Raw genomic sequence first — 24,186 nt, 5'->3', positions numbered from 1 at the left:
CAAGCTTCTTCACAGTTTGCACGAATACATACAAATATTTCCTTACAATTCCCTCTTTTGCACTCTTAAAAAGAGAGTGCAATTTACACAAGGCACTTGCAAAAAACTGCATCCTTGTCTGCTGAGTCTCCATACTTTTTATTCTCAGTGTCCACAGTGAAGGGCACTCCGTCCAGGCTCTCGTTGCAGATGACGCAGCGGAAGCAACCGGGGCGGTAAGACTTCCCCAGGGCCTGCCGGCCTGCATGTCCATGATTAGATGTCCACCTGCGTTGCACTTGTCTGCAGACTGCTGGAACCCAGAGTACAGAAAGTCCTCTTCACAGAAAACCCTTCCTGCATCATAGTAGAACGCCTTCCCTCTCAGCCTTCGACTACAGGCGCTGCAGGTGAAGCAGCTGTCATGGTAGAGGCTGCCCATAGCTTGGCAGGCCTGGCTGGCTCCATACACCGTCTTGTTGCACTTAACCCACACTCCTGTTTCAGCGGAGAGTGGAGTCCCCTGTGCCGTCCTGGCTTGCCGTGTCTTTGTCCCCTCTGATCCGCTGATGGCGGCTTCTGAGTCGATGCTGAATAGATGTCCTCCCGATCTTCCTTCTCCGGTCCGATGATGATGCCTCCCAGTCGACCTCCATGATGAGAGCCCGATCCGTCCTGATGTCGTCTAGGGTCCTCGCAGGTGTTTTCCCCCGCCGCACACTGGCTCCGCACAGTGGTACCAGTTGTCCCCCTTTCCTTGTAGGCGGACGGCACGGGATGTCCTCTGGGTCACTCGGTCGGGGCCGGAGTGCTTGGGGTTGACAGTCAGCCTCCTGCGTCTCGGGTCCCTCTTTCGGCGTCCGCAACCTGTGTGGAGAAATCTGATACAAATCCCTCAAGCCTACGCTCCGGGCTCTGGGGCCCTCGGCTGTTTAACCCACCAGTGCGTGGCAACTTGGAGCCTGTTGGTGGGGTGTCTTAAAACAACAGACGTGTGTGCACAGGTTTTCTAAATTAATTGTGCTGCTTCAGAATCTTGGACTGTGCCCACTAAATAAGAACCCCAACATCTTTAGGTAAACTAAATAACATATTTCAATAGCTCTGAATTTCTGACAAGCATCTGTATTTATTTTTAAATGAAATCCCTGAGATCCCATTAAAAATCTAAAAATATGATTTGAACTGCTAATGTTTCTGGTAAAGAAACACACTAATCTTATGGATTCAAAAACAACCAAAATCACAATACTAACAAAGTGAATGGCTTCCTGGTGATACTGCTTCTACCCGTCAGTGCTTAGATATTATCCCACTGAAAAAATGAATACAGAATTCCCACCAACTGTCCTCAAATGTCTTTCTAAATGTAGATGAAATGTATATCCCCATAATGACCTAAACAATAAAGTCTATGGCTTTTACTTCTTTACCAGACTAGTTACATGATGTTGTCCAAATCACATTGTGTCTCATTACATTACTATGTTTTAGCTTAACTGTAAATATGTTCTTTCTACATTTCAAACCTCAGTTACTTTAATACCTGTTGAAACATTAGTTGACACATTACTCACCGGTCAGCCTCTCCAGTATTTCATTCTGGACTTACATCTCTCTGGTAGCCCCTTGGCCTCTGATTCTCTACCTGTGTTACCTGCTATAACTCAATCAATACTAGAGACATGTCAACATTCACCAAACAGCCTCTTATCCCCAAATATGGAGCAGGTCAATTCTAAAACTGTCAATCAATGGTCAGATTGAACAATGGAGTTGGGCAGCAGGTTCCTTTCAGTCCCTAAATGAAAAATGTACATTGTAAAGTTTACACTCCCCCTTTTTTACACATTCTCTCATGTGTAAACAAAAACCTGTATGGGAAGAAAACCTTCAGGTCATAATGGATTATAAGACAATACCAAACATTTTTCCCAGTAAACACTTGAGAGTGTTTCTCTCCATCATTCAGTTCTAAAAGAAACAGAATTCCAAATTTCCTAGTTTGAGTTTCACATTCTTCAAACCGCCACCTCCTGTGGGAGTGAAACATCATCAACCAGATTAGATACGGTTTCCCCTTTTGTGCAATGTTAGGAAAGCTCTCATTTCACACATTATTATCACACAGAAATAATGTGTTAGTCCAAAACATGCTTGATTAGTCATCGTTTCAAATCATTCAGTTGCACTGATCAGGTGCAGACATACACACACTCACACTCACACTGTCAGGTTGTAAAGTCAGGTTTGGTCAGGTTCACCGCAGAGTCAGTCATTGACAGTGCCTTCCCAAGTTACCCTGTCGGTCAGTTGGTCTCAGTCTTTTTGGCCATGTGTTGTGCTCTGCAGAGACTTTGATGTTCCAGCACAGGCCAGCATCCTCCGTCTATACAAATCTGTATATATGGAGTGCCATCATTTATTAATTCACAATTACAACTATAATGTTCAAGATATCTCCAACCCCTCCTTGCTGTTTCCCACATTCCCTGAAAAGTGTCTAGCCAAAAAAATGTCACTTCCTTATTGTACTATTACTATTACTGCAATTCATTTACACCTAATTAGTATTAAAATGACTAATAGATCTATTTCAGAAACATGTGTACATCACTATCTTGTGTCAAAACATTACTAGGATCTGTAAAGCTCTGCTATTTATTCCATAACTCATTCTATCAATTTATCTTCAATTCTGGTGCACTTAAAGAACAATGTTACCCTCTTTCACAGTGCGTGGAACTCTGGGTGTCTGAACATGAAACCAGTACCTCAAATTGAAATACTATATTTTGTTTAGAACCAGCTTTCCCTTCAACATGACCTATATAAATAAATATTTATCTGATCTTATAGAGCTGTTACTAAAACTCTCCCTTTGAACTGATCAATACTGTAACAAATTAAAACACTACCAAATTCACACACGAATAAAAAATCCAGTGCATACTTCCTTCATGCCCCCCCCCCTTTTTTTATCAGTGTGTATTAGACTGATTTTCCACTTCCCTTTAATAGTTCCCCTCTTTTCCGCTATTTTTATTTACCACTTGACTAATTTATGGGCCATACATCTTCTTATCTTCACTTATTTATCAAGTCAATTCAAGTTCTTTACAATACATTAGTAGATACCTTGTGGAGTCTTCACAATAACTAAATCCCCTCTAGGATATGAAATCCATTCATCTTCAAGCAGATACTATGTCCTTATTTATGTTTTGTTCACGATAACAATGGTATAACAACCACATGTCATCCATTCTGGTCCACCTAAAAACCAATGTTAAACTCTTTAGCAGTGTGTGGAACCCTGGATGTCCAAACATGCAACCATTCCTCCCTCCTTTATCAAGGATTTAAAAACAGAAGTCATTTCATATTTCCCATGGTAATAACTATGCTACAATGGTGAAATCAATTATTTAGATTGGAATACTATATCTGGCTTGGCACCAGCTCTCCCTTTAACATTATCCATACAGATAAAGATTTGTCTTATAGAGTGGTTCCTAAAACTATCCCACTACTTTATTCACACGTGAATAAAAATGTCAAAGAATATTATGTTAACCTGATGAAAAGATTGAAGAATATGGTTGTATTCTGAACCCTCAGTGTGTTCTCATTTTACTCTAATAGTTTACTGCTATTTTTAATTTAATAAATCTTTCTGTCTTTACGTATTTATGCTTTAAATGTGCGTTTTGTGAATAAGTGTGTTTATGTGCAAACTCACTCATTCCCGTTTTCCTTTTCTCCTCCTCTGGTTTTCTCAAGCCGTGACCCCGGCCTCCTCACTTCTAATCGACCATGCCAACTCCTCTGATTCTGTGTTCTCTTCAGTCCATCCGCTGTAACTTCATCCGCTGTCAGCCATTGGCCCAGTTACATCTGCATGCGCCCTCATGCCAATGTTCTTGCACTGCTTTGCATTTTATCCCCTCCTTTACAGTCTCTCTGCTGTTTTTATGGAGGGCAGATTCTGCTCTCATCTCCCACACTTTGCTCTTGTGCTCAGCTTGGAACTTCATGGTCCTGTCTGAGGGACTGATGAGCGTAGATTTCTGCCCGTCAGCATGCTGTCTGGTTCTGGATGCCACAGGCGGAGATAGTTCTGGCTGCGGTCTTGTTGTTGTCGTTTCAGCTCTGGTTCTCTGTCTGTTCGATGGAGAAGGAGGAGTTTCCTGTTGGGTTAGGTCTTTTGTCTGCTTGGAGGGTCGGGACCGTAGCCTTTTCTAACTCAGAGGGGGAGTCCAGGTCTCGGGACGCATTACCTATAAAAAATCTAGCACACTGAGGTTAAATAAATCCAACCCTTTCCACTCTGACTCTTTGTAATCATACTATCTGTCTTAATTGTTAAATGCCATCTAAACAACCTAATTGATGTCTACAAATGATATTACAAAAACCCACTCTAAAAATTGTTTCATCCATTGCTACATATGTACCCAACATAACTCTTTCAGGAAACCATTTTCTCCTATACATTGAAAAACGTACATGTTTCCAGCATCACATATTCCACACACCACGAAAGAGCATCTACATATTTTCTCCAATATTTTAAGCTAGTTTCTATAACAAGATTATCACGTGTGACATAATAATCAGATGTCTTGTTTGCTAACCAAGAATATTAAACTTTAAAATGTCTTTTGGCCAGTTGAAGTCCTGCTTACTTCATCCTTAAACTCTACTTTAATTTGAAACCAAAAAAGGTCTTCCTTCTCCACCATGATCCTATCTCTATATCAAAGACCAGACAAACTGATGATTTATCTTTATAAACCATGAGGAATGACTCATAAAACACTATTCTCCCTTACTTCAGTTCTAAATCAAATGAGCCAGACAGGAAACCCCTTTTAACCACTTGAAATTGTTTATCTAAGTTGTGTTGCAAGCAGGTTAGATCTGTAATGAATTAAAATCAATATTTAAAGACGCAATATAAGTTAAATATATTGTTAAGGTAATTACTGTTTTATTGTGAAGGCATCTCTGGCGAACAGCGGCCTTTGGCTTTTATTTTGAAAGGCCGCTCCGAAACAGCGAGGCCGATTCCTAGAAACACGGCAAGTTGACAATCGTTCTAATGCATTAACTATAGTCGTGAAAGAGACAAGGAGGGGGAAGGCGTGTGGAAGCAAGCAATGAACTGAAAATGCCACCAATCCTCTGTTTTAACGTGATGGCGGACATTGAAAACCGAAGCGGGCATAAGTACCCCTGTCTTTTGTACCATTACATTTACCAACATAAAACAAGGTCTTTACTAATCAACAATGACAACCTACAGACAGCTCATTTCTTTAAATATACGCAATATATTGACTTCGCTTTTATTTATCTGACTTAATTAACGTGCTTCCCCCCCTTTCAGCCACTAGATGGCAGCAGCAGAGCACAAATGAGCTTCACTCTTCTGAGCGAATGTGTGATTATCACAGACAATCGGTCACACAGATTATTCAGGTAAAAATCACACAGATTTATTCCCCGTACAGTTTGTCCGGCTTGATAACGTGTTACATATGTCGTCACGCAGGACTCTCTGCCTACCTTGCGATCAACGTTACGTTTACGTCAGCCTTTCAAATTAATTTTTACAGACAAGGGAAACGGGAGCCGGTCTCGTCACAATGCAGGTGACGTTAGCGCTCTCTCCCAAGGATTTAACAGAATAGCAGTCCACTGACACTTTCGCTTATTCGGTCTCAGACTGCTATTTTACCCCCAGTTATAAACGGCGGACCGATCTTGGAGTATCGATCATCCAGGTTCCGCCGTGTGAGACTCACACTCACATCCCACGAACTGCACCGCTCCTACGCCACTTCAGGACTAAAATACCTGAGATCCACGCAAACTGCTCTAATTTCTCGTTACGCAGGACTCTCTATACCTGGCGATCAACGTTCACGTGTTATATATAACTTTCCTAACATGGTAAAAAAGATGCATTGCATACTCCACTCAAACTTCAAAAACACTCTGAAACGCCTACAGACAATCATACATGGCCCTGCTATTGTCCGAGGCGTCTAAAAGTGCTTGTTCCCGACCCAGTGTGGTCCTCTGAATCCTTCCACAGCCCTGTCTACTCGGAAACGTCGGAGATCACCATTTGTTAGGAGATTTGGTAGACAACTTGTCCACTTTCTTAAATCTCCTCGCGTTCCTACACAAGCTGTTATCTTACAGGAAGGAAACCCAGAACCTACAAGTAACCGTTTAACAATAATCCACTTTAATGGTAATATACAACGCAATACAATCAATACAGTACAAATTACATACAGTTCTGTGGGATCCCACATTTACCTGATGCTCACGTGAGCCAGCCAGCCAGCCAGCCAGCCAGCCAGCCAGCCAGCCAGCCAGCCAGCCAGCCAGCCAGCCAGCCAGCCAGCCAGCCAGCCAGCCAGAGGAGAAAGAGACCGAACACAGCGGGGTTTCTGTCTATATCCCTTGCTGACCCAAGGAGGAGTTATCTGCGCCTCCCTTCCAGACCAGTGATTGGCTGCCCAAATTATCATCAACACCCCACATCTTAAGTCCCCAATCCCAGTGGCTCAGCTTCCTTATCACAGGGATCTGAGATGACTGTATGTCAACTCCACACCTTCCCCCTCTTCCTTTGTCCTCACAAAACCACATGTTAGCAGGCCCAAAACCAGCCCAGTTTTCTACACAAATCATTTTCAAGCTTCTTCACAGTTTGCACGAATACATACAAATATTTCCTTACAACGCGCACATTTATCTCCATACGGTTCAGTGCAACTTTAACAGGAAGAGTGAGTGAGTGAGAACGATTGAAAAAACGATTGGCTTCAGTCAGCGGAGGGGCTTCAATCGAAGGCAAAAAAACTGGGTACGGCCCGAAGCACGGCCTCCCCTAACGGCCTTGCCGGTCGGGCTCCCCCCCACCGGTGCTGGGATCTGGTGCGGCGAGTGTTTTGATGGCAACAGCGGCTGGAGTGGAAAGGACTGCGGAGGGGCCGAACATGGAAGGCGGAAGGGCAAGTGACAAGGCGGATGAAAGGAAGGACAAAGACAAAGAAGAAGAGCAAGAACAAAGCAAGAAAGCAGGAGAGGAAGGAAAAGAGGGGAAGAAGGAGAGGACGAGGTACAGTGTGGAATTAACTGTGGAAGTAGTTGTGGAAGGTGCACTGTCTATGATGGACCTGCTTAAAGGAATACAGAAACAGTGTGGGACAGTGGATGGATGCAGAGTGACGGGAGAACAGTATGAAGTGACGATGAGGACCGTCCTGGGGAAAATGAAACTAATGGAGGGGTTGAGAGTAAACGGGGCCGCGGTGCATGCAAAAAACATTATGAGCACCGATGTGACCGTCTCGTTCCTGCATCTGCCTGTTTATTTGCAGGATAAAACAATACTAAATAGGCTCGAGGAGTGGGGAGTTAAGCCCATCTCGGACATTAAAAAAAGAGTGTGGCCAGACTCGGACATTGCAGACGGCACGAGGTTCCTGAGAGTGAGGTTCAACAATGAGGTCCGCTCCCTGCCGTATTCCACGAAGTTCGACACTGTGAAGGGGGCGGAGTACTTTCGGGTCCTGCACAATGGCCAGGTTCCAGTGTGCAGGTTATGTATAAAGCCGGGTCACATCTTCAGATAATGCCCAGACTTTAAGTGCCACAGGTGTTATGAGCAGGGGCACTATTCCAGGGAGTGCAGGTTTGGAGCTGAGAGAGAGAGGAGAGAGAAGGAGAGAGAGGAGGACGACGACAAGGAGGACGACAAGGAGGAAGACGAGGAGGAAGAAGATGAGGAGAAGGAAGAAGAGGGGGGGGAAGGCGACGAGGGGGCAAAGAAAAGACCCCATGAGCAGATCAGCAGCGAAGATGAAGGTCCAGTGGTGGAGGACATCTCGGGGGCTTCGGTGATGGAAGAGAAGGCACCAAACGTGGAGAAGAGCAAGAAAAGTGCCAGGCAGGGCGGCGGAGGCGCCGATGGAAGCAGCAGAGGCGGCGACGGGAGCAGCGGAGGGGGAAAGAAGTTTTGGAGTCCTGAGGAGGTGGAAGACATCTCGGAGGCTTCCGGAATGGAGGAGGGAGAGCTGGGGGAGGACCCTGGGGGGCGCCATGGTCTTCGGGAGCCCTAATGATGAGCAGAGGGGCCGAGGCACGAGAAGAAACAGGTGCGAGGAGGAGGAGAAGAAGAAGAAGACGACCTCAGCGGAGAACGCCGGGCTGATTGCTAGACGAAAATCGGACAAGGAGAGGGAGGTGGAGAAAAGGAGAGCGGGTACAACAGAGGGGGAGCTCGGGAAAGCAACCAGTGAAAGGAAAAGATCTGAGAAATGACTCTCTTCCTGGGCGGCCTGGGTTGTGTGAAGACGGTCCTGTTTTATAGCTTTCTGGTTAATGCGCATGTGCGGGCCTATGCGTAACCTTAAAATGGTATATTCGTCAAAACGGATATTTCTTAGTTGAGCTCTGAATTAAAAATATTTTCATTCAAAAAATATATTGAAAAACAAATTATTATTTGAAAAAATAAAACAAATAATGTTAAATTGAATGAAAGGAGAATTATAAATTGGATGGAGTACAGCTCGAAAACCTTTTTTCAGTGTAGGTATGACAGTGTTGGCTAACAGGTCTAGTGTGAAACGTGAAAAGTGTGGAGTATGTGTCATATAAATTATTCTTCTTTTGGCTAATTGCATTAAGCTTCTTTTATTTTTGTCATGTTATGCATGATTATTATGTTTAATTGTTTTAAAAAATTGAAAATGTTGTATTGTGAATTTTCTAATTAAAAAAAAAAAAAAAAGTCCTCGGTGAGTGTTCTGTTCTGTCTTTGTAAGGCAAATGTCAGCCTTATGAACGGAGGTACCGTGGGACTTGCCCTTCCCATGTACGGGAGTCCGCTCAATGGAAATGCGATGTCAAGTTCCGATGTCAAGTTCCTGTCAGCGGCTAGACATATGTTACCAGTGTTTACCAGTGTTGCCAGGGGCATGATAACATCCTCCACTGGAGGTTGGGTGTTGCTGCTGTGAATAAGGCCGACTATGGGTGCCGATGGGCGGACGGTAAAGCACCGCAAAGTAGACCCCCTTTAAGTGTAAGGCAAATGTCAGCCTTATGAACGGAGGTACCGTGGGACTTGCCCTTCCCATGTACGGGAGTCCGCTCAATGGAAATGCGATGTCAAGTTCCGATGTCAAGTTCCTGTCAGCGGCTAGACATATGTTACCAGTGTTTACCAGTGTTGCCAGGGGCATGATAACATCCTCCACTGGAGGTTGGGTGTTGCTGCTGTGAATAAGGCCGACTATGGGTGCTGATGGGCGGACGGTAAAGCACCGCAAAGTATACCCCCTTTAAGTGTAGCCAGGGGCACGAGAAACATCCTCCATGGAGGTTGGGTGTTGCTGCTGTGAATAAGGCCGACTATGGGTGCTGATGGGCGGACGGTAAAGCACCGCAAAGTATACCCCCTTTAAGTGTAGCCAGGGGCACGAGAAACATCCTCCATGGAGGTTGGGTGCTGCTGCTGTGAAGAAGGCCGACTATGGGTGCTGATGGGCGGACGGTAAAGCACCGCAAAGTATACCCCCTTTAAGTGTAGCCAGGGGCACGAGAAACATCCTCCATGGAGGTTGGGTGTTGCTGCTGTGAATAAGGCCGACTATGGGTGCTGATGGGCGGACGGTAAAGCACCGCAAAGTATACCCCCTTTAAGTGTAGCCAGGGGCACGAGAAACATCCTCCATGGAGGTTGGGTGCTGCTGCTGTGAAGAAGGCCGACTATGGGTGCTGATGGGCGGACGGTAAAGCACCGCAAAGTATACCCCCTTTAAGTGTAGCCAGGGGCACGAGAAACATCCTCCATGGAGGTTGGGTGCTGCTGCTGTGAAGAAGGCCGACTATGGGTGCTGATGGGTGGACGGTAAAGCACCGCAAAGTATACCCCCTTTAAGTGTAGCCAGGGGCACGAGCAAAATCCTCCATGGAGGTTGGGTGCTGCTGCTGTGAGGAAGGCCGACTATGGGTGCTGATGGGCGGACGGTAAAGCACCGCAAAGTAGACCCCCTTTAAGTGTAGCCAGGGTCACCCTGCATGCGTCGTCAAATGTGATTGAAATGGACAGATTCCTGTACATTTCAATCACTTTTAATGGGAGTCGTCAGTATATGGAGCTTAACCCATAATTCCCGGACGTTCCAGGCCGAATTTGGAAGCTCATATGCGGCCTGCCATGCGCCTCCACCCGTGGAAAGCAAAAAAAAGTAAAGAAAACGGTCAATTATATGTTAAAATAATCAAAAATGAAGTTTTTGAAAATTCTTGAAAAACGGCTAAGTGCCAACGGGGGAGGGGGTCAAGTCTTCGGCGCTTCGGAACGAAGCCCCGGAGACTTTTGCACTCCCCCGTTGCAATTTACAACGGAGAGGGGAAACGAGAGCTCCCCTCCTCCGTCCAAAATTTTTATTCATCTTTTCCAAGCTACCATCTGCACGAAATCGGAAACCCGGTTTTTGAGAGCACTTAGAAAAAAACGAGCTATTTTCACATGATGGGGAAATCATGGAGGAATGTATCCGCCTCATGAGCACTTTGGATCGGATGAAATTGTTGCCTGGAGGACCCCCAATCATGGTTCTCACAAAACTTTAAGTTTTCAAACTGGTGTCTGGAGGAATGCAAGGGGAGTTGTCAGGGGACTCTACCCGCCTCAAGAGGCACTATTTTGGGATACATTTTATCCATTTTCACCCCTTTTTATGGTTCTTCCAAAAAGTTAACTTATACTTTTTCCGACTCTGGAGAAAGGTAGGGGGAGTTGTCAGGGGACTCTACCTGCCTTTTGGAACACTATTTTCGGATACAATTTATCCATTTTCACCCTTTTCTCTGGTTCTTCCAAAAGTTAACTTATACTTTTTTCGACTCTGGAGAAAGGTAGGGGGAGTTGTCAGGGGACTCTACCTGCCTTTTGGAACACTATTTTCGGATACAATTTATCCATTTTCACCCTTTTCTCTGGTTCTTCCAAAAGTTGACTTTAACTTTTTCCCACCCTGGATAAAGGTATGGGGAGTTGTCAGGGGACTCTACCTGCCTTTTGGAACACTATTTTCGGATACAATTTATCCATTTTCACCCTTTTCTCTGGTTCTTCCAAAAGTTGACTTTAACTTTTTCCCACCCTGGATAAAGGTATGGGGAGTTGTCAGGGGACTCTACCTGCCTTTTGGAACACTATTTTCGGATACAATTTATCCATTTTCACCCTTTTCTCTGGTTCTTCCAAAAGTTGACTTAAACTTGTTCCCACCCTGGAGAAAGGTATGGGGAGTTGTCAGGGGACTCTACCTGCCTTTTGGAACACTATTTTCGGATACAATTTATCCATTTTCACCCTTTTCTCTGGTTCTTCCAAAAGTTGACTTTAACTTTTTCCCACCCTGGATAAAGGTATGGGGAGTTGTCAGGGGACTCTACCTGCCTTTTGGAACACTATTTTCGGATACACTTTATCCATTTTCACCCTTTTCTCTGGTTCTTCCAAAAGTTGACTTAAACTTGTTCCCACCCTGGAGAAAGGTATGGGGAGTTGTCAGGGGACTCTACCCGCCTTATGGAACACTATTTTGGGGTACTTTTTTCCCATTTCACCCCTTTTTTCTGGTTCTCTGGTTGTGGCGGCCTCGCCCTGGCCGTCCACCCTCTGGGTACCTGACTCCCCTGCCTCCTCCGGGGGGCAGTTGAGAAGGGTTCAATGCCTCCCCGGAGGATACTGTTATCCCGGCAACCCGCCAGCAGATGAAAAGACCCACCCCTCCGCCTCTCCACCTCTTCTGAGGGACGAGGGAACCGCGCGGGGGTCTGCTGGAGGCTACTGCCGGGTGCTCCGTCCTGCGCCTCACCGGGACCCTGACTCCAGCGCGGTGTGGCGGCCTCGCCCTGGCCGTCCACCCTCTGGGTACCTGACTCCCCTGCCTCCTCCGGGGGGCAGTTGAGAGGGGTTCAATGCCTCCCCGGAGGATACTGTTATCCCGGCAACCCGCCAGCAGATGAAAAGACCCACCCCTCCGCCTCTCCACCTCTTCTGAGGGACGAGGGAACCGCGCGGGGGTCTGCTGGAGGCTACTGCCGGGTGCTCCGTCCTGCGCCTCACCGGTACCCTGACTCCAGCGCGGTGTGGCGGCCTCGCCCTGGCCGTCCACCCTCTGGGTACCTGACTCCCCTGCCTCCTCCGGGGGGCAGTTGAGAAGGGTTCAATGCCTCCCCGGAGGATACTGTTATCCCGGCAACCCGCCAGCAGATGAAAAGACCCACCCCTCCGCCTCTCCCTCCACCTCTTCTGAGGGACGAGGGAACCGCGCGGGGGTCTGCTGGAGGCTACTGCCGGGTGCTCCGTCCTGCGCCTCACCGGTACCCTGACTCCAGCGCGGTGTGGCGGCCTCGCCCTGGCCGTCCACCCTCTGGGTACCTGACTCCCCTGCCTCCTCCGGGGGGCAGTTGAGAAGGGTTCAATGCCTCCCCGGAGGATACTGTTATCCCGGCAACCCGCCAGCAGATGAAAAGACCCACCCCTCCGCCTCTCCACCTCTTCTGAGGGACGAGGGAACCGCGCGGGGGTCTGCTGGAGGCTACTGCCGGGTGCTCCGTCCTGCGCCTCACCGGGACCCTGACTCCAGCGCGGTGTGGCGGCCTCGCCCTGGCCGTCCACCGTGCGCCCTCTGGGTCGTACCCGAAACTGTCGGGTATCCTTTGGGAGAATCAGACTCTGGAGGAACGTGAGGGGAGATTACAGGGATCTCTGCCCGCCTAACGAGTGCCTAAATGGGACACCGCACCATGATGCAAATGAAAACAAACACAGATTTGAAAATAAGCTGAGTGCGTCTTTCGTGAGTCTTTTCACGCTTCCTTCTTTTTTACCCACGATTCTGGTGACATTTTCCGGTACCGAAATGCTCAAGAATACAGGTCGGATGGCGGTCCGTTGTCCGATCTGCAATAGCTCCTACCGTGCCCTGAGCAAGCACCTACAGAGGAACCATGGTGTGCGTAACTTGGATGAAAGAAAAATTCTGCTGTTGTTGGCCAACGGACGGACCAACATTAGGCTCCATCCCTGTACCATTCTGGGATGCGAGTACCACGGCACAAGGCTGGATCGCCACTTGGCCAGAGACCATGTTGAGCTGGCCCGGGAGGAACTACATGTGGTTCAAAATCAAATGAAAATGACAGTGGCCAAGAAGGAGCTTTATGAACTCCGAATGACAAACCCCACAATAGAAATGATTACCGCTTGGGCTGTTGACACGGTGGCAGACGACGATATACTGTCACAACCTCCACCCTTGTCCCCGGTGAATGAATGTGACAACCCGGACTGCAAAGAATGGAGGCTGGAGGCTAACGCAGTGAGGGCTCAGCGGGACATATATGCTGCTGAGGTGAAATCCCTGCGCTGCAAGTTGCAGCAGAGGATAAAGGACAAGCGACAGAGGATGGATCAGCGGGCCGGGGACATGCCCGCGTTCGATGGGGAGGAACGAGAGCGGGTCATTCTGAAGAAACGACCCCGACCAGAGTCGACACCAACGAGGCTGTCCAAGTCGAAAGGTCCCTCCTGCAGCAAGTCTCCCATTCCTGCCTGCAGCACGTCTCCCATTCCCGCCTGCAGCACGTCTCCCATTCCCGCCTGCAGCAAGTCCCCCACTGGCTCTCACACCCATTCACCCAGCTCCTCAGAGCCTGCATCCATCCATACCGAGGCCTCGTCAACCTCCCCTCCCATAAATTCCCCCTGGTTCCGGGGCAGGGGCCGGGGAAATATAATGCGGGACATAACATTCCCACGGATCATGGGTAAGTGTTTTGGCTATGTGACACATGCAGTTTCTGTAACACATCATGTGTTGTCATTAAAGTACTGTTTATATTTCACAGAGGAGTATCTGCAAGGATACCGGGAGCATTATGCAGGTATCGACCCACCAGTGAGGCTCCAGGAAAACACAGTCTCCAAACTAAGCAGAGTGAAGTCGTTCCTCAGTTTCATGGCACACGGTTTCAATCGCCTGTCTGACTGGCTCTTTTTGAGGGATCTCAAGAGGATACGCGGGTGGTCCCGGAGCCTGATGAAGTCAAGCCTTCAGGTCACGACCTCCGACTTCTACATCAAGAATATATCACACTTTCTCAAGTACATGGCCGACACACCGTGCAAGGGGAGCAGGCTCAGCCAAACGGACATGATTTTAATCAAACGGGAAGTAGTTGCCATCCTGAAGTCCCTGAAGAGAAAAGTACTTATCCACCAGATGCAAGTGAAGCGTGACAAGATGGAAGGTCTGCCGAGCCACAACGACCTAATGACATGCTTGACTTCGACCACCACTCGCATCCCTCAGCTCCTGGATGTGATGGCCAGCAATCCGACTACCGCGACCCGGACACTGCTCTATGGGTATATGACTCTTCATTGGAGCTGCATTTATGGCCACCGTCCGGGGGTCTACTCCAACATGACCAACGCCGAGGTCCGAAAGGCGGATACAACTGGCACTGCCTTCGGCTACCTGGTTCATGTGAGTGCTATTAATCAATGTATTTATTCTGGCAGTTATATGCATGATTGACATTGTATTGACACTCTCTATCTCTGTCATAACAGGTAAGTAACCACAAGACGGCCAACGCGTTCGGGGAGGCGCAGCTGTACCTCACCGTAGAAGAATTTGGATGGATGAAGAGGTGGCTGGAAATTAAGGGTACGCTGACCTGCACCCAGAGCCGTTACTTTCTGTACACAGAGGGGAAGAACCCGTTCAGGAAGCTTGCCTACTCCCTGAGGTTGGCATGGGCTGATGTGGGGCTCCGCAGTCCCATTAACTTCACCGACCTCCGCACAGTCCACGCCGATAATGCGAAGAGGTTTCAAGACAAAGGCAACCGCCAAAGAGTGAGTGATTTCATGTGTCACAACACTGCAACTGCGGACAAATTTTACGCGAATAATCCTTCTTTGAAGGAGGCTGCGGACATTCGGTTGCTCTTCACACAGTCACTTCAAGCAGCGGCGGCGGCATCGACAGCAGCAGCGGGAAATGAAGACACTTTTGCGGGTATTGACATCGACAGTGACAACTCTGGAGAGGAGCACAGCCCGGCTCCCTACCAAGACTCCCTACCAAGACATGTCCCGAAGAGGGACCAGTCACTGGCCGAACACAACCCCTCAGACATGGGTGAAGAGAGGGTGCCATACTCTGCCCCAACTTCACCCACTGTTGCCAGTGATCAACTTGTAAATATGCAGTGTGTTGTTGTAATCAGTCCCCTTGTAAATACGTTATATCCTGTTTGAATTTATTTATTACTGTCAATATTACTGTAAATAAAGTTTGTTAAAATTACTAAGTGTTCTGTTTTTAATCCCACTATGGGTTTTCTTCTTTTAAGATCCCCAGGGGCACGATATTCTGGTTCTGGTGGTAGCATGTAGGTGTTTAGTCCGAGTGAGGAGTGCTCAAGTGTGGGATGATTTGTAAGGTAGAAGAGGGTAAAAAAAGTTAAAGTGTGAACCTCCAGCAGGGCAGGTGGTGCTGTGAAGAAGGCCGACTATGGGTGCCGATGGGCGGACGGCAAAGCACCGCAAAGTAGACCCCCTTTAAGTGTAGCCAGGGGCACGAGCAAAATCCTCCATGGAGGTTGGGTGCTGCTGCTGTGAAGAAGGCCGACTATGGGTGCCGATGGGCGGACGGCAAAGCACCGCAAAGTAGACCCCCTTTAAGTGTAGCCAGGGGCACGAGCAAAATCCTCCATGGAGGTTGGGTGCTGCTGCTGTGAGGAAGGCCGACTATGGGTGCTGATGGGCGGACGGTAAAGCACCGCAAAGTAGACCCCCTTTAAGTGTAGCCAGGGGCACGAGCAAAATCCTCCATGGAGGTTGGGTGCTGCTGCTGTGAGGAAGGCCGACTATGGGTGCTGATGGGCGGACGGTAAAGCACCGCAAAGTAGACCCCCTTTAAGTGTAGCCAGGGGCACGAGCAAAATCCTCCATGGAGGTTGGGTGCTGCTGCTGTGAGGAAGGCCGACTATGGGTGCTGATGGGCGGACGGTAAAGCACCGCAAAGTAGACCCCCTTTAAGTGTAGCCAGGGGCACGAGCAAAATCCTCCATGGAGGTTGGGTGCTGCTGCTGTGAGGAAGGCCGACTATGGGTGCTGATGGGCGGACGGTAAAGCACCGCAAAGTATACCCCCTTTAAGTGTAGCCAGGGGCACGAGAAACATCCTCCATGGAGGTTGGGTGCTGCTGCTGTGAGGAAGGCCGACTATGGGTGCTGATGGGCGGACGGTAAAGCACCGCAAAGTATACCCCCTTTAAGTGTAGCCAGGGGCACGAGAAACATCCTCCATGGAGGTTGGGTGCTGCTGCTGTGAGGAAGGCCGACTATGGGTGCTGATGGGCGGACGGTAAAGCACCGCAAAGTAGACCCCCCTTTAAGATTCCCAGGGGCACGAGATTCTTGAGGGTGTGATCATCTTGGTTTAGTCCGTGGGGGAGTGCTTAAGTTCGGGGGCCCGGGGACCCAAGGTGCTCGAGGTTCTGGAGGTACATGGGAGGGATCCTGGAGCTCCTTAGTCCGTGTTTTGGGGGTCTTGGAGCGGCCACAGAGAGGTGCTTTTCCCCGGGGTATGTCATGGAAGTCTGAAATAACCTGTTTGCTCATGTCAGGGAGAGATGCTGGGGCTGCTGCGTCCGTGTTTTGGGGGTCTTGGAGCGGCCCCGAAGAGGTGGCTTTGTCGGTGTACGTAATGTAAGTGTGAACTAGCCTGTTTTCTCAAGGCAGGGAGGGATCCTGGAGCTCCTTAGTCCGTGTTTTGGGGGTCTTGGAGCGGCCACAGAGAGGTGCTTTTCCCCGGGGTAGTCTACACAGGTCGTGAAATGTGATTGAAATGTACAGAGTGCTGTACATTTCAATCACTTTGAATGGGAGTGGTGAGGTGTGGATGAAATGGCCATATCTCCCTTAAATTCACATCAAACTCACCCATCTTTCACACACTAATTCATGGGTAACAGAGCCATGTGCACCATGCATTTAAAGTAATGTTAGCCAGCTTTCAGACACTAATTCGTGGGGAAGAAAGTCACCCTGGTCGGGTCGTGAAATGTGATTGAAATGTACAGAGTGCTGTACATTTCAATCACTTTGAATGGGAGTCGTGAGGTGTGGATGAAATGGCCATATCTCCCTTAAATTCACAGCAAATTTACCCATCTTTCACACACTATTTCATGGGTAATAAAGCCATGTGCACACTGTATTTAAAGGGCTGCAGGAACACTTTACCCGCCTTTTAAACACCTTTTCCTGGGTAAACAATCCATGTATTTCCGCCTGCTTTCCATCAGCACCCGCCAGTCATCTCCCTGTTTGAAAGGGCCATATCTCCCTTAAATTCACAGCAAATTTACCCATCTTTCACACACTATTTCATGGGTAATAAAGCCATGTGCACACTGTATTTAAAGGGCTGCAGGAACACTTTACCCGCCTTTTAAACACCTTTTCCTGGGTAAACAATCCATGTATTTCCGCCTGCTTTCCATCAGCACCCGCCAGTCATCTCCCTGTTTGAAAGGGCCATATCTCCCTTAAATTCACAGCAAATTTACCCATCTTTCACACACTATTTCATGGGTAATAAAGCCATGTGCACACTGTATTTAAAGGGCTGCAGGAACACTTTACCCGCCTTTTAAACACCTTTTCCTGGGTAAACAATCCATGTATTTCCGCCTGCTTTCCATCAGCACCCGCCAGTCATTTCAAACGGTTTCAAATCGTTTTTTCACTTTTAAAAAGAGCTTTCTGCCCTGTAAATGATTTCTAATCATTATTACCGTCATGGAGGAGCTGCAGGGACACTTTACCCGCCTTTTAAACACCTTTTCCTGGGTAAACAATCCATGTATTTCCGCCTGCTTTCCATCAGCACCCGCCAGTCATTTCAAACGGTTTCAAATCGTTTTTTCACTTTTAAAAAGAGCTTTCTGCCCTGTAAATGATTTCTAATCATTATTACCGTCATGGAGGAGCTGCAGGAACACTTTACCCGCCTTTTAAACACCTTTTCCTGGGTAAACAATCCATGTATTTCCGCCTGCTTTCCATCAGCACCCGCCAGTCATTTCAAACGGTTTCAAATCGTTTTTTCACTTTTAAAAAGAGCTTTCTGCCCTGTAAATGATTTCTAATCATTATTACCGTCATGGAGGAGCTGCAGGGACACTTTACCCGCCTTTTAAACACCTTTTCCTGGGTAAACAATCCATGTATTTCCGCCTGCTTTCCATCAGCACCCGCCAGTCATTTCAAACGGTTTCAAATCGTTTTTTCACTTTTAAAAAGAGCTTTCTGCCCTGTAAATGATTTCTAATCATTATTACCGTCATGGAGGAGCTGCAGGGACACTTTACCCGCCTTTTAAACACCTTTTCCTGGGTAAACAATCCATGTATTTCCGCCTGCTTTCCATCAGCACCCGCCAGTCATTTCAAACGGTTTCAAATCGTTTTTTCACTTTTAAAAAGAGCTTTCTGCCCTGTAAATGATTTCTAATCATTATTACCGTCATGGAGGAGCTGCAGGGACACTTTACCCGCCTTTTAAACACCTTTTCCTGGGTAAACAATCCATTTATTTCCGCCTGCTTTCCATCAGCACCCGCCAGTCATTTCAAACGGTTTCAAATCGTTTTTTCACTTTTAAAAAGAGCTTTCTGCCCTGGCAATTATATCTAATCATTATTACCGTCATGGAGGAGCTGCAGGAACACTTTACCCGCCTTCTAAACACTTATTCCTGGCTAAAACAATCAATGTATTTCCGCCAGGGTCACAGCCTGCTGCTGCTGCTGCTCTCCCTCCCTAAATTCACATCAAAGTCACCCAGCTTTCACACACTATGTCATGGGTAATAAAGCCATGTGCACACTGTATTTAAAGTAATGTTAGCCAGCTTTCAGACACTAATTCCTGGGGAAGAAAGTCACCCTGGACGGGTCATCAAATGTGATTGAAATGGACAGATTCCTGTACATTTCAATCACTTTTAATGGGAGTCGTGAGGTGTGGATGAAATGGCCATATCTTCCTTAAATTCACATCAAAGTCACCCAGCTTTCACACACTATTTCATGGGTAATAAAGCCATGTGCACACTGTATTTAAAGTAATGTTAGCCAGCTTTCAGACACTAATTCCTGGGGAAGAAAGTCACCCTGGACGGGTCATCAAATGTGATTGAAATGGACAGATTCCTGTACATTTCAATCACTTTTAATGGGAGTCGTGAGGTGTGGATGAAATGGCCATATCTTCCTTAAATTCACATCAAAGTCACCCAGCTTTCACACACTATTTCATGGGTAATAAAGCCATGTGCACACTGTATTTAAAGTAATGTTAGCCAGCTTTCAGACACTAATTCCTGGGGAAGAAAGTCACCCTGGACGGGTCATCAAATGTGATTGAAATGGACAGATTCCTGTACATTTCAATCACTTTTAATGGGAGTCGTGAGGTGTGGATGAAATGGCCATATCTTCCTTAAATTCACATCAAAGTCACCCAGCTTTCACACACTATTTCATGGGTAATAAAGCCATGTGCACACTGTATTTAAAGTAATGTTAGCCAGCTTTCAGACACTAATTCCTGGGGAAGAAAGTCACCCTGGACGGGTCATCAAATGTGATTGAAATGTACAGGAATCTGTCCATTTCAATCACTTTTAATGGGAGTCGTGAGGTGTGGATGAAATGGCCATATCTTCCTTAAATTCACATCAAAGTCACCCAGCTTTCACACACTATTTCATGGGTAATAAAGCCATGTGCACACTGTATTTAAAGTAATGTTAGCCAGCTTTCAGACACTAATTCCTGGGGAAGAAAGTCACCCTGGACGGGTCATCAAATGTGATTGAAATGGACAGATTCCTGTACATTTCAATCACTTTTAATGGGAGTCGTGAGGTGTGGATGAAATGGCCATATCTTCCTTAAATTCACATCAAAGTCACCCAGCTTTCACACACTATTTCATGGGTAATAAAGCCATGTGCACACTGTATTTAAAGTAATGTTAGCCAGCTTTCAGACACTAATTCCTGGGGAAGAAAGTCACCCTGGACGGGTCATCAAATGTGATTGAAATGGACAGATTCCTGTACATTTCAATCACTTTTAATGGGAGTCGTGAGGTGTGGATGAAATGGCCATATCTTCCTTAAATTCACATCAAAGTCACCCAGCTTTCACACACTATTTCATGGGTAATAAAGCCATGTGCACACTGTATTTAAAGTAATGTTAGCCAGCTTTCAGACACTAATTCCTGGGGAAGAAAGTCACCCTGGACGGGTCATCAAATGTGATTGAAATGGACAGATTCCTGTACATTTCAATCACTTTTAATGGGAGTCGTGAGGTGTGGATGAAATGGCCATATCTTCCTTAAATTCACATCAAAGTCACCCAGCTTTCACACACTATTTCATGGGTAATAAAGCCATGTGCACACTGTATTTAAAGTAATGTTAGCCAGCTTTCAGACACTAATTCCTGGGGAAGAAAGTCACCCTGGACGGGTCATCAAATGTGATTGAAATGGACAGATTCCTGTACATTTCAATCACTTTTAATGGGAGTCGTGAGGTGTGGATGAAATGGCCATATCTTCCTTAAATTCACATCAAAGTCACCCAGCTTTCACACACTATTTCATGGGTAATAAAGCCATGTGCACACTGTATTTAAAGTAATGTTAGCCAGCTTTCAGACACTAATTCCTGGGGAAGAAAGTCACCCTGGACGGGTCATCAAATGTGATTGAAATGGACAGATTCCTGTACATTTCAATCACTTTTAATGGGAGTCGGTGTGGATGGCCTGTTGAATCCGATTTTGAGCACTCTTTTCCCCGCATAAACTAGTTTAAATCACCGTTAAACACTTATTCTGTTGATGTCTATATAACCGACTTCCCGCTATGCATTAAGTCGGTTATATGGACCCTGTACACTAGGCATACCGCGGCCGGTAGTAAATGTCCAACCATTGTACCCTCTGGTCCCTAGGGTATGTTAGTATAGCCTTGAAATAAAGGAATTTTCACGTTAAGTTGCATTTGGGTCCTACCTGCTTCCTGCACACACCGTAACATTACGAACCGACCAACGATATGGGCCCAGCAGATCCGTTTGAGCAGAAACTAGTGGATTATACCTTTTCTTTGTCTGACTGCGCTCATCGATGGATAGGAGCGGCCTGGCTTTTGGATTACCTCACGGTTTCTTTTCCAGATCCTGATAGACCCAGGTCTCCAGATTCCCTTTTTGATACCATACGCATCGGTGTGGTCTGTCTGGCGTCAGCCCCTGCTTCTCACCCAGTGTTTGCTACAGTCCAGGAGTCATTCACTGGTACTCGTCTGGCTTTTGGAGGTCCACGGAGCCTCCAAATGGCTCCTAAGAGGAGTCGCAAGGCCAGGTTAGCAGCACGAGCCCAAAAGGCCATGGTTCCAGAACCAGTTCAGCCCCCAGCAGCCATGGTTACAGCCCCAGTACAGGCCCCAGCAGCCATGGTTTCAGCCCCAGTTCTGGCCCCAGCAGCCATGGTCCCGGCCCCAGTTCTGGCCCCAGCAGCCATGGTTCCGGCCCCAGTCCTGGCCCCAGCTGCCATAGTCCCTTCTCTGGTCCCTTCTCTAGTCCCTTCCCTAGTCCCTCCTCAGGTCACTTTCCTAGTCCCTTCTCTAGTCCCTTCTCCAGTCCCTTCTCCAGTCCCACCTCTAGTCACTTCTCTAGTCACTTCTCAAGTACCAACTCTAGTCCCATCTCAAGTCCCTTCTCTAGTCCCTTCTCTAGTCCCTACTCAATTCCTTTCTCAAGTCCTTTCTCAAGTCCCTCCTCTAGTCACTTCCCTAGTCCCTACTCCAATCCCCCCTTTAGTCACCTCTCTAGTCCTCTCTCTAGTCCCTCCTCTGGTCCCTTCTCGAGCCCCTTCTCTAGTCCCTTCCCAAGTCCCTTCCCAAGTCCCTTCCCAAGTCCCTTCTCTAGTCCCTTCTCTAGTCCCTTCCCTAGTCCCTCCTCAAGTCCCATCTCCAGTTCCCTCTCGAGTCCCCTCTCCAGTCCCCTCTCCAGTCCCCTCTCGAGTCCCCTCTCAAGTCCCTTCTCAAGTTCAAGTCCCTCCTCTTTTCAATTCCCTAGTCCCATCTCTAGTCCCTCCTCTAGTCACTTCTCGAGTCCCCTCTCCAGTCCCCTCTCGAGTTCCCTCCTCTAGTCCCTCCTTTAGTCCCTGCTCTAGTCCCTCCTTTAGTCCCTGCTCTAGTCCCTCCTTTAGTCCCCTCTCTAGTCCCTCCTCGAGTCCCCTCTCTAGTTCCCCTCTCAAGTCCCCTCTCGAGTTCCCTTCTCTAGTCCCTCCTCTAGTTCCTCCTCTAGTCTCTCCTCTAGTCCCCTCTGGAGTTCCCTCTCTAGTTCCCCTCTCGAGTCACGTCTCAAGTCCCTACCCAATGTCCTGGTCCGTTGGAGGTTCCGCTGGGGGTCCTGCCAACTCCATGTCCTGTCCCGTTGGAGGCCCCGTCGACTACTCCTCTGCCGGGGGTCCTACCAATCGTATGTCTGTTCCGTTGGAGGTCCCGCCATCTACTCTCCTGCCGGGGGTCCTGCCAGCTCCTTGTCCTGTCTCGTTGGAGGTCCCGCCGACTACTCTCCTGCCGGGGGTCCTACCAACCCTTTGTCCTGTGCCGTTGGAGGCCCCGCCGACTACTCTCCTGCCGGGGGTCCTGCCAACACTTTGTCCTGTCTCGTTGGAGGTCCCGCCATCTACTCTCCTGCCGGGGGTCCTGCCAACCCTATGTCCTGTCCCGTTGGAGGTCCCGCCGACTGCTCTCCTGCCGGGGGTCCTGCCAATCCCGTGTCCTGGTCCTCTTCCGTGGGGGATCCTGCCGAGGCCTGTCCCACCAGCTCCGACACCGGGTCCTGCCTGGCCTCCGGCGCTGTCCCGTCAGCGCCTTCCTGCCCGGCCTGCGGAGCTGTCTGGTCTTCGCCCTCGAGCCCGGCCCTCTGAGAGCCGGAGTCTTCACCCTCGATCCCGGCCCCCTGAGAGCCACGGCCTTCGCCCTCGAGCCACGGCCTTCGCCCTCGAGCCACGGCCTTCGCCCTTGAGCCCGGCCCCCTGACTTTCCCGGCCGCGGCCCTCTCCCTCATGCTCGGCCCCCTGAGTTTGCCCGCGGTGGCCTTCGCCCCTCCATAACCCCCACCTTGGACTCTGTCTTGCCCCCGGGCCGTCCGCCCGAGTCCCCCTTCTCGGCTTCTGCCTTGCCCCCGGGCCGTCCGCCCGAGATCCCTTCCGGGTCCTCCGCGGTGCTCCTGGGTTGTCAGCCCAAACCCGTCCTCCTGACCCCCTCCACCCACCCTGGTGGCCCTAGTTTTTCAGATTTTGAACAAATGTATTTTAATGAAATGTATGTACTATTAAGTGCCTTACTCTTGAATAAAGCGTACTGAAGTAAACGTAAAGTAATGTTAAAGATTGAGGACACTGTAACTTTACAGATTGATCGATTCATCACTGTGAATGTATACCTTAACTGGGAATTGTAGCTGTATCTCTCATGATTCAGATGTTATACCTCAATTGGATTTCTTATAATCCTAAATTCTAATTGTGTTTTAATAAGTAATTGCCTTGAAGTAAATCTTTGAGATGTAAACTGATTTTGAATTTGTGTTTGATGAATGAGATTAACTGAGTGATAAATGATAAAAGATCTTATTTTTGAAACATATATTTTACTATTATATTTTTGTATTTCATGTGTGTTATTATTGTGCTTTTGACAAAAGAAGTCAAACATTGAAGAGAGATGATTTTTCTATTATGATTGACGGTGTTCAATTATGGTGATTGAAATGTTTTCAATCTTGTTTTACTTTTTGATGTAATTGATGTATGTGAGCCCACACAACTCTGAAGACGCTTATTGATTTAAGTAGTGACTGAAATATTCTTAGACTAATGTTAATTGGTTATCAATAAATTGATAAAAATAATGGACTGTAAGAGAATAGTTTAATCCGATCTGTGTATTTAGAGATTCTCAGTCTTTCTTGCATGTTCCTGCA

The 24,186-nt window shown here is 47.7% G+C and overlaps 1 protein-coding gene across 1 annotated transcript; it reads left to right on the top strand.

Annotated features, from left to right (window-relative positions):
• The first annotated feature begins 13,191 nt into the window (after positions 1–13,191).
• LOC139434942 (uncharacterized) lies at positions 13,192–15,407 on the top strand. Its single transcript, XM_071205180.1, has 3 exons — positions 13,192–13,857; positions 13,939–14,579; positions 14,666–15,407. The coding sequence occupies exons 1-3, from the start codon at positions 13,221–13,223 to the stop codon at positions 15,356–15,358; spliced, it is 1,971 nt and encodes a 656-aa protein (XP_071061281.1). The 5' UTR covers positions 13,192–13,220; the 3' UTR covers positions 15,359–15,407.
• The last annotated feature ends 8,779 nt before the right edge of the window (positions 15,408–24,186 follow it).

Source organism: Pseudochaenichthys georgianus, chromosome 13, assembly GCF_902827115.2.
Source record: "Pseudochaenichthys georgianus chromosome 13, fPseGeo1.2, whole genome shotgun sequence".
Classification (NCBI taxonomy): domain Eukaryota; kingdom Metazoa; phylum Chordata; class Actinopteri; order Perciformes; family Channichthyidae; genus Pseudochaenichthys; species Pseudochaenichthys georgianus.
The sequence above is the reverse complement of the archived record's forward strand: the minus strand, read 5'-3'. Positions and strand labels throughout refer to the sequence as shown.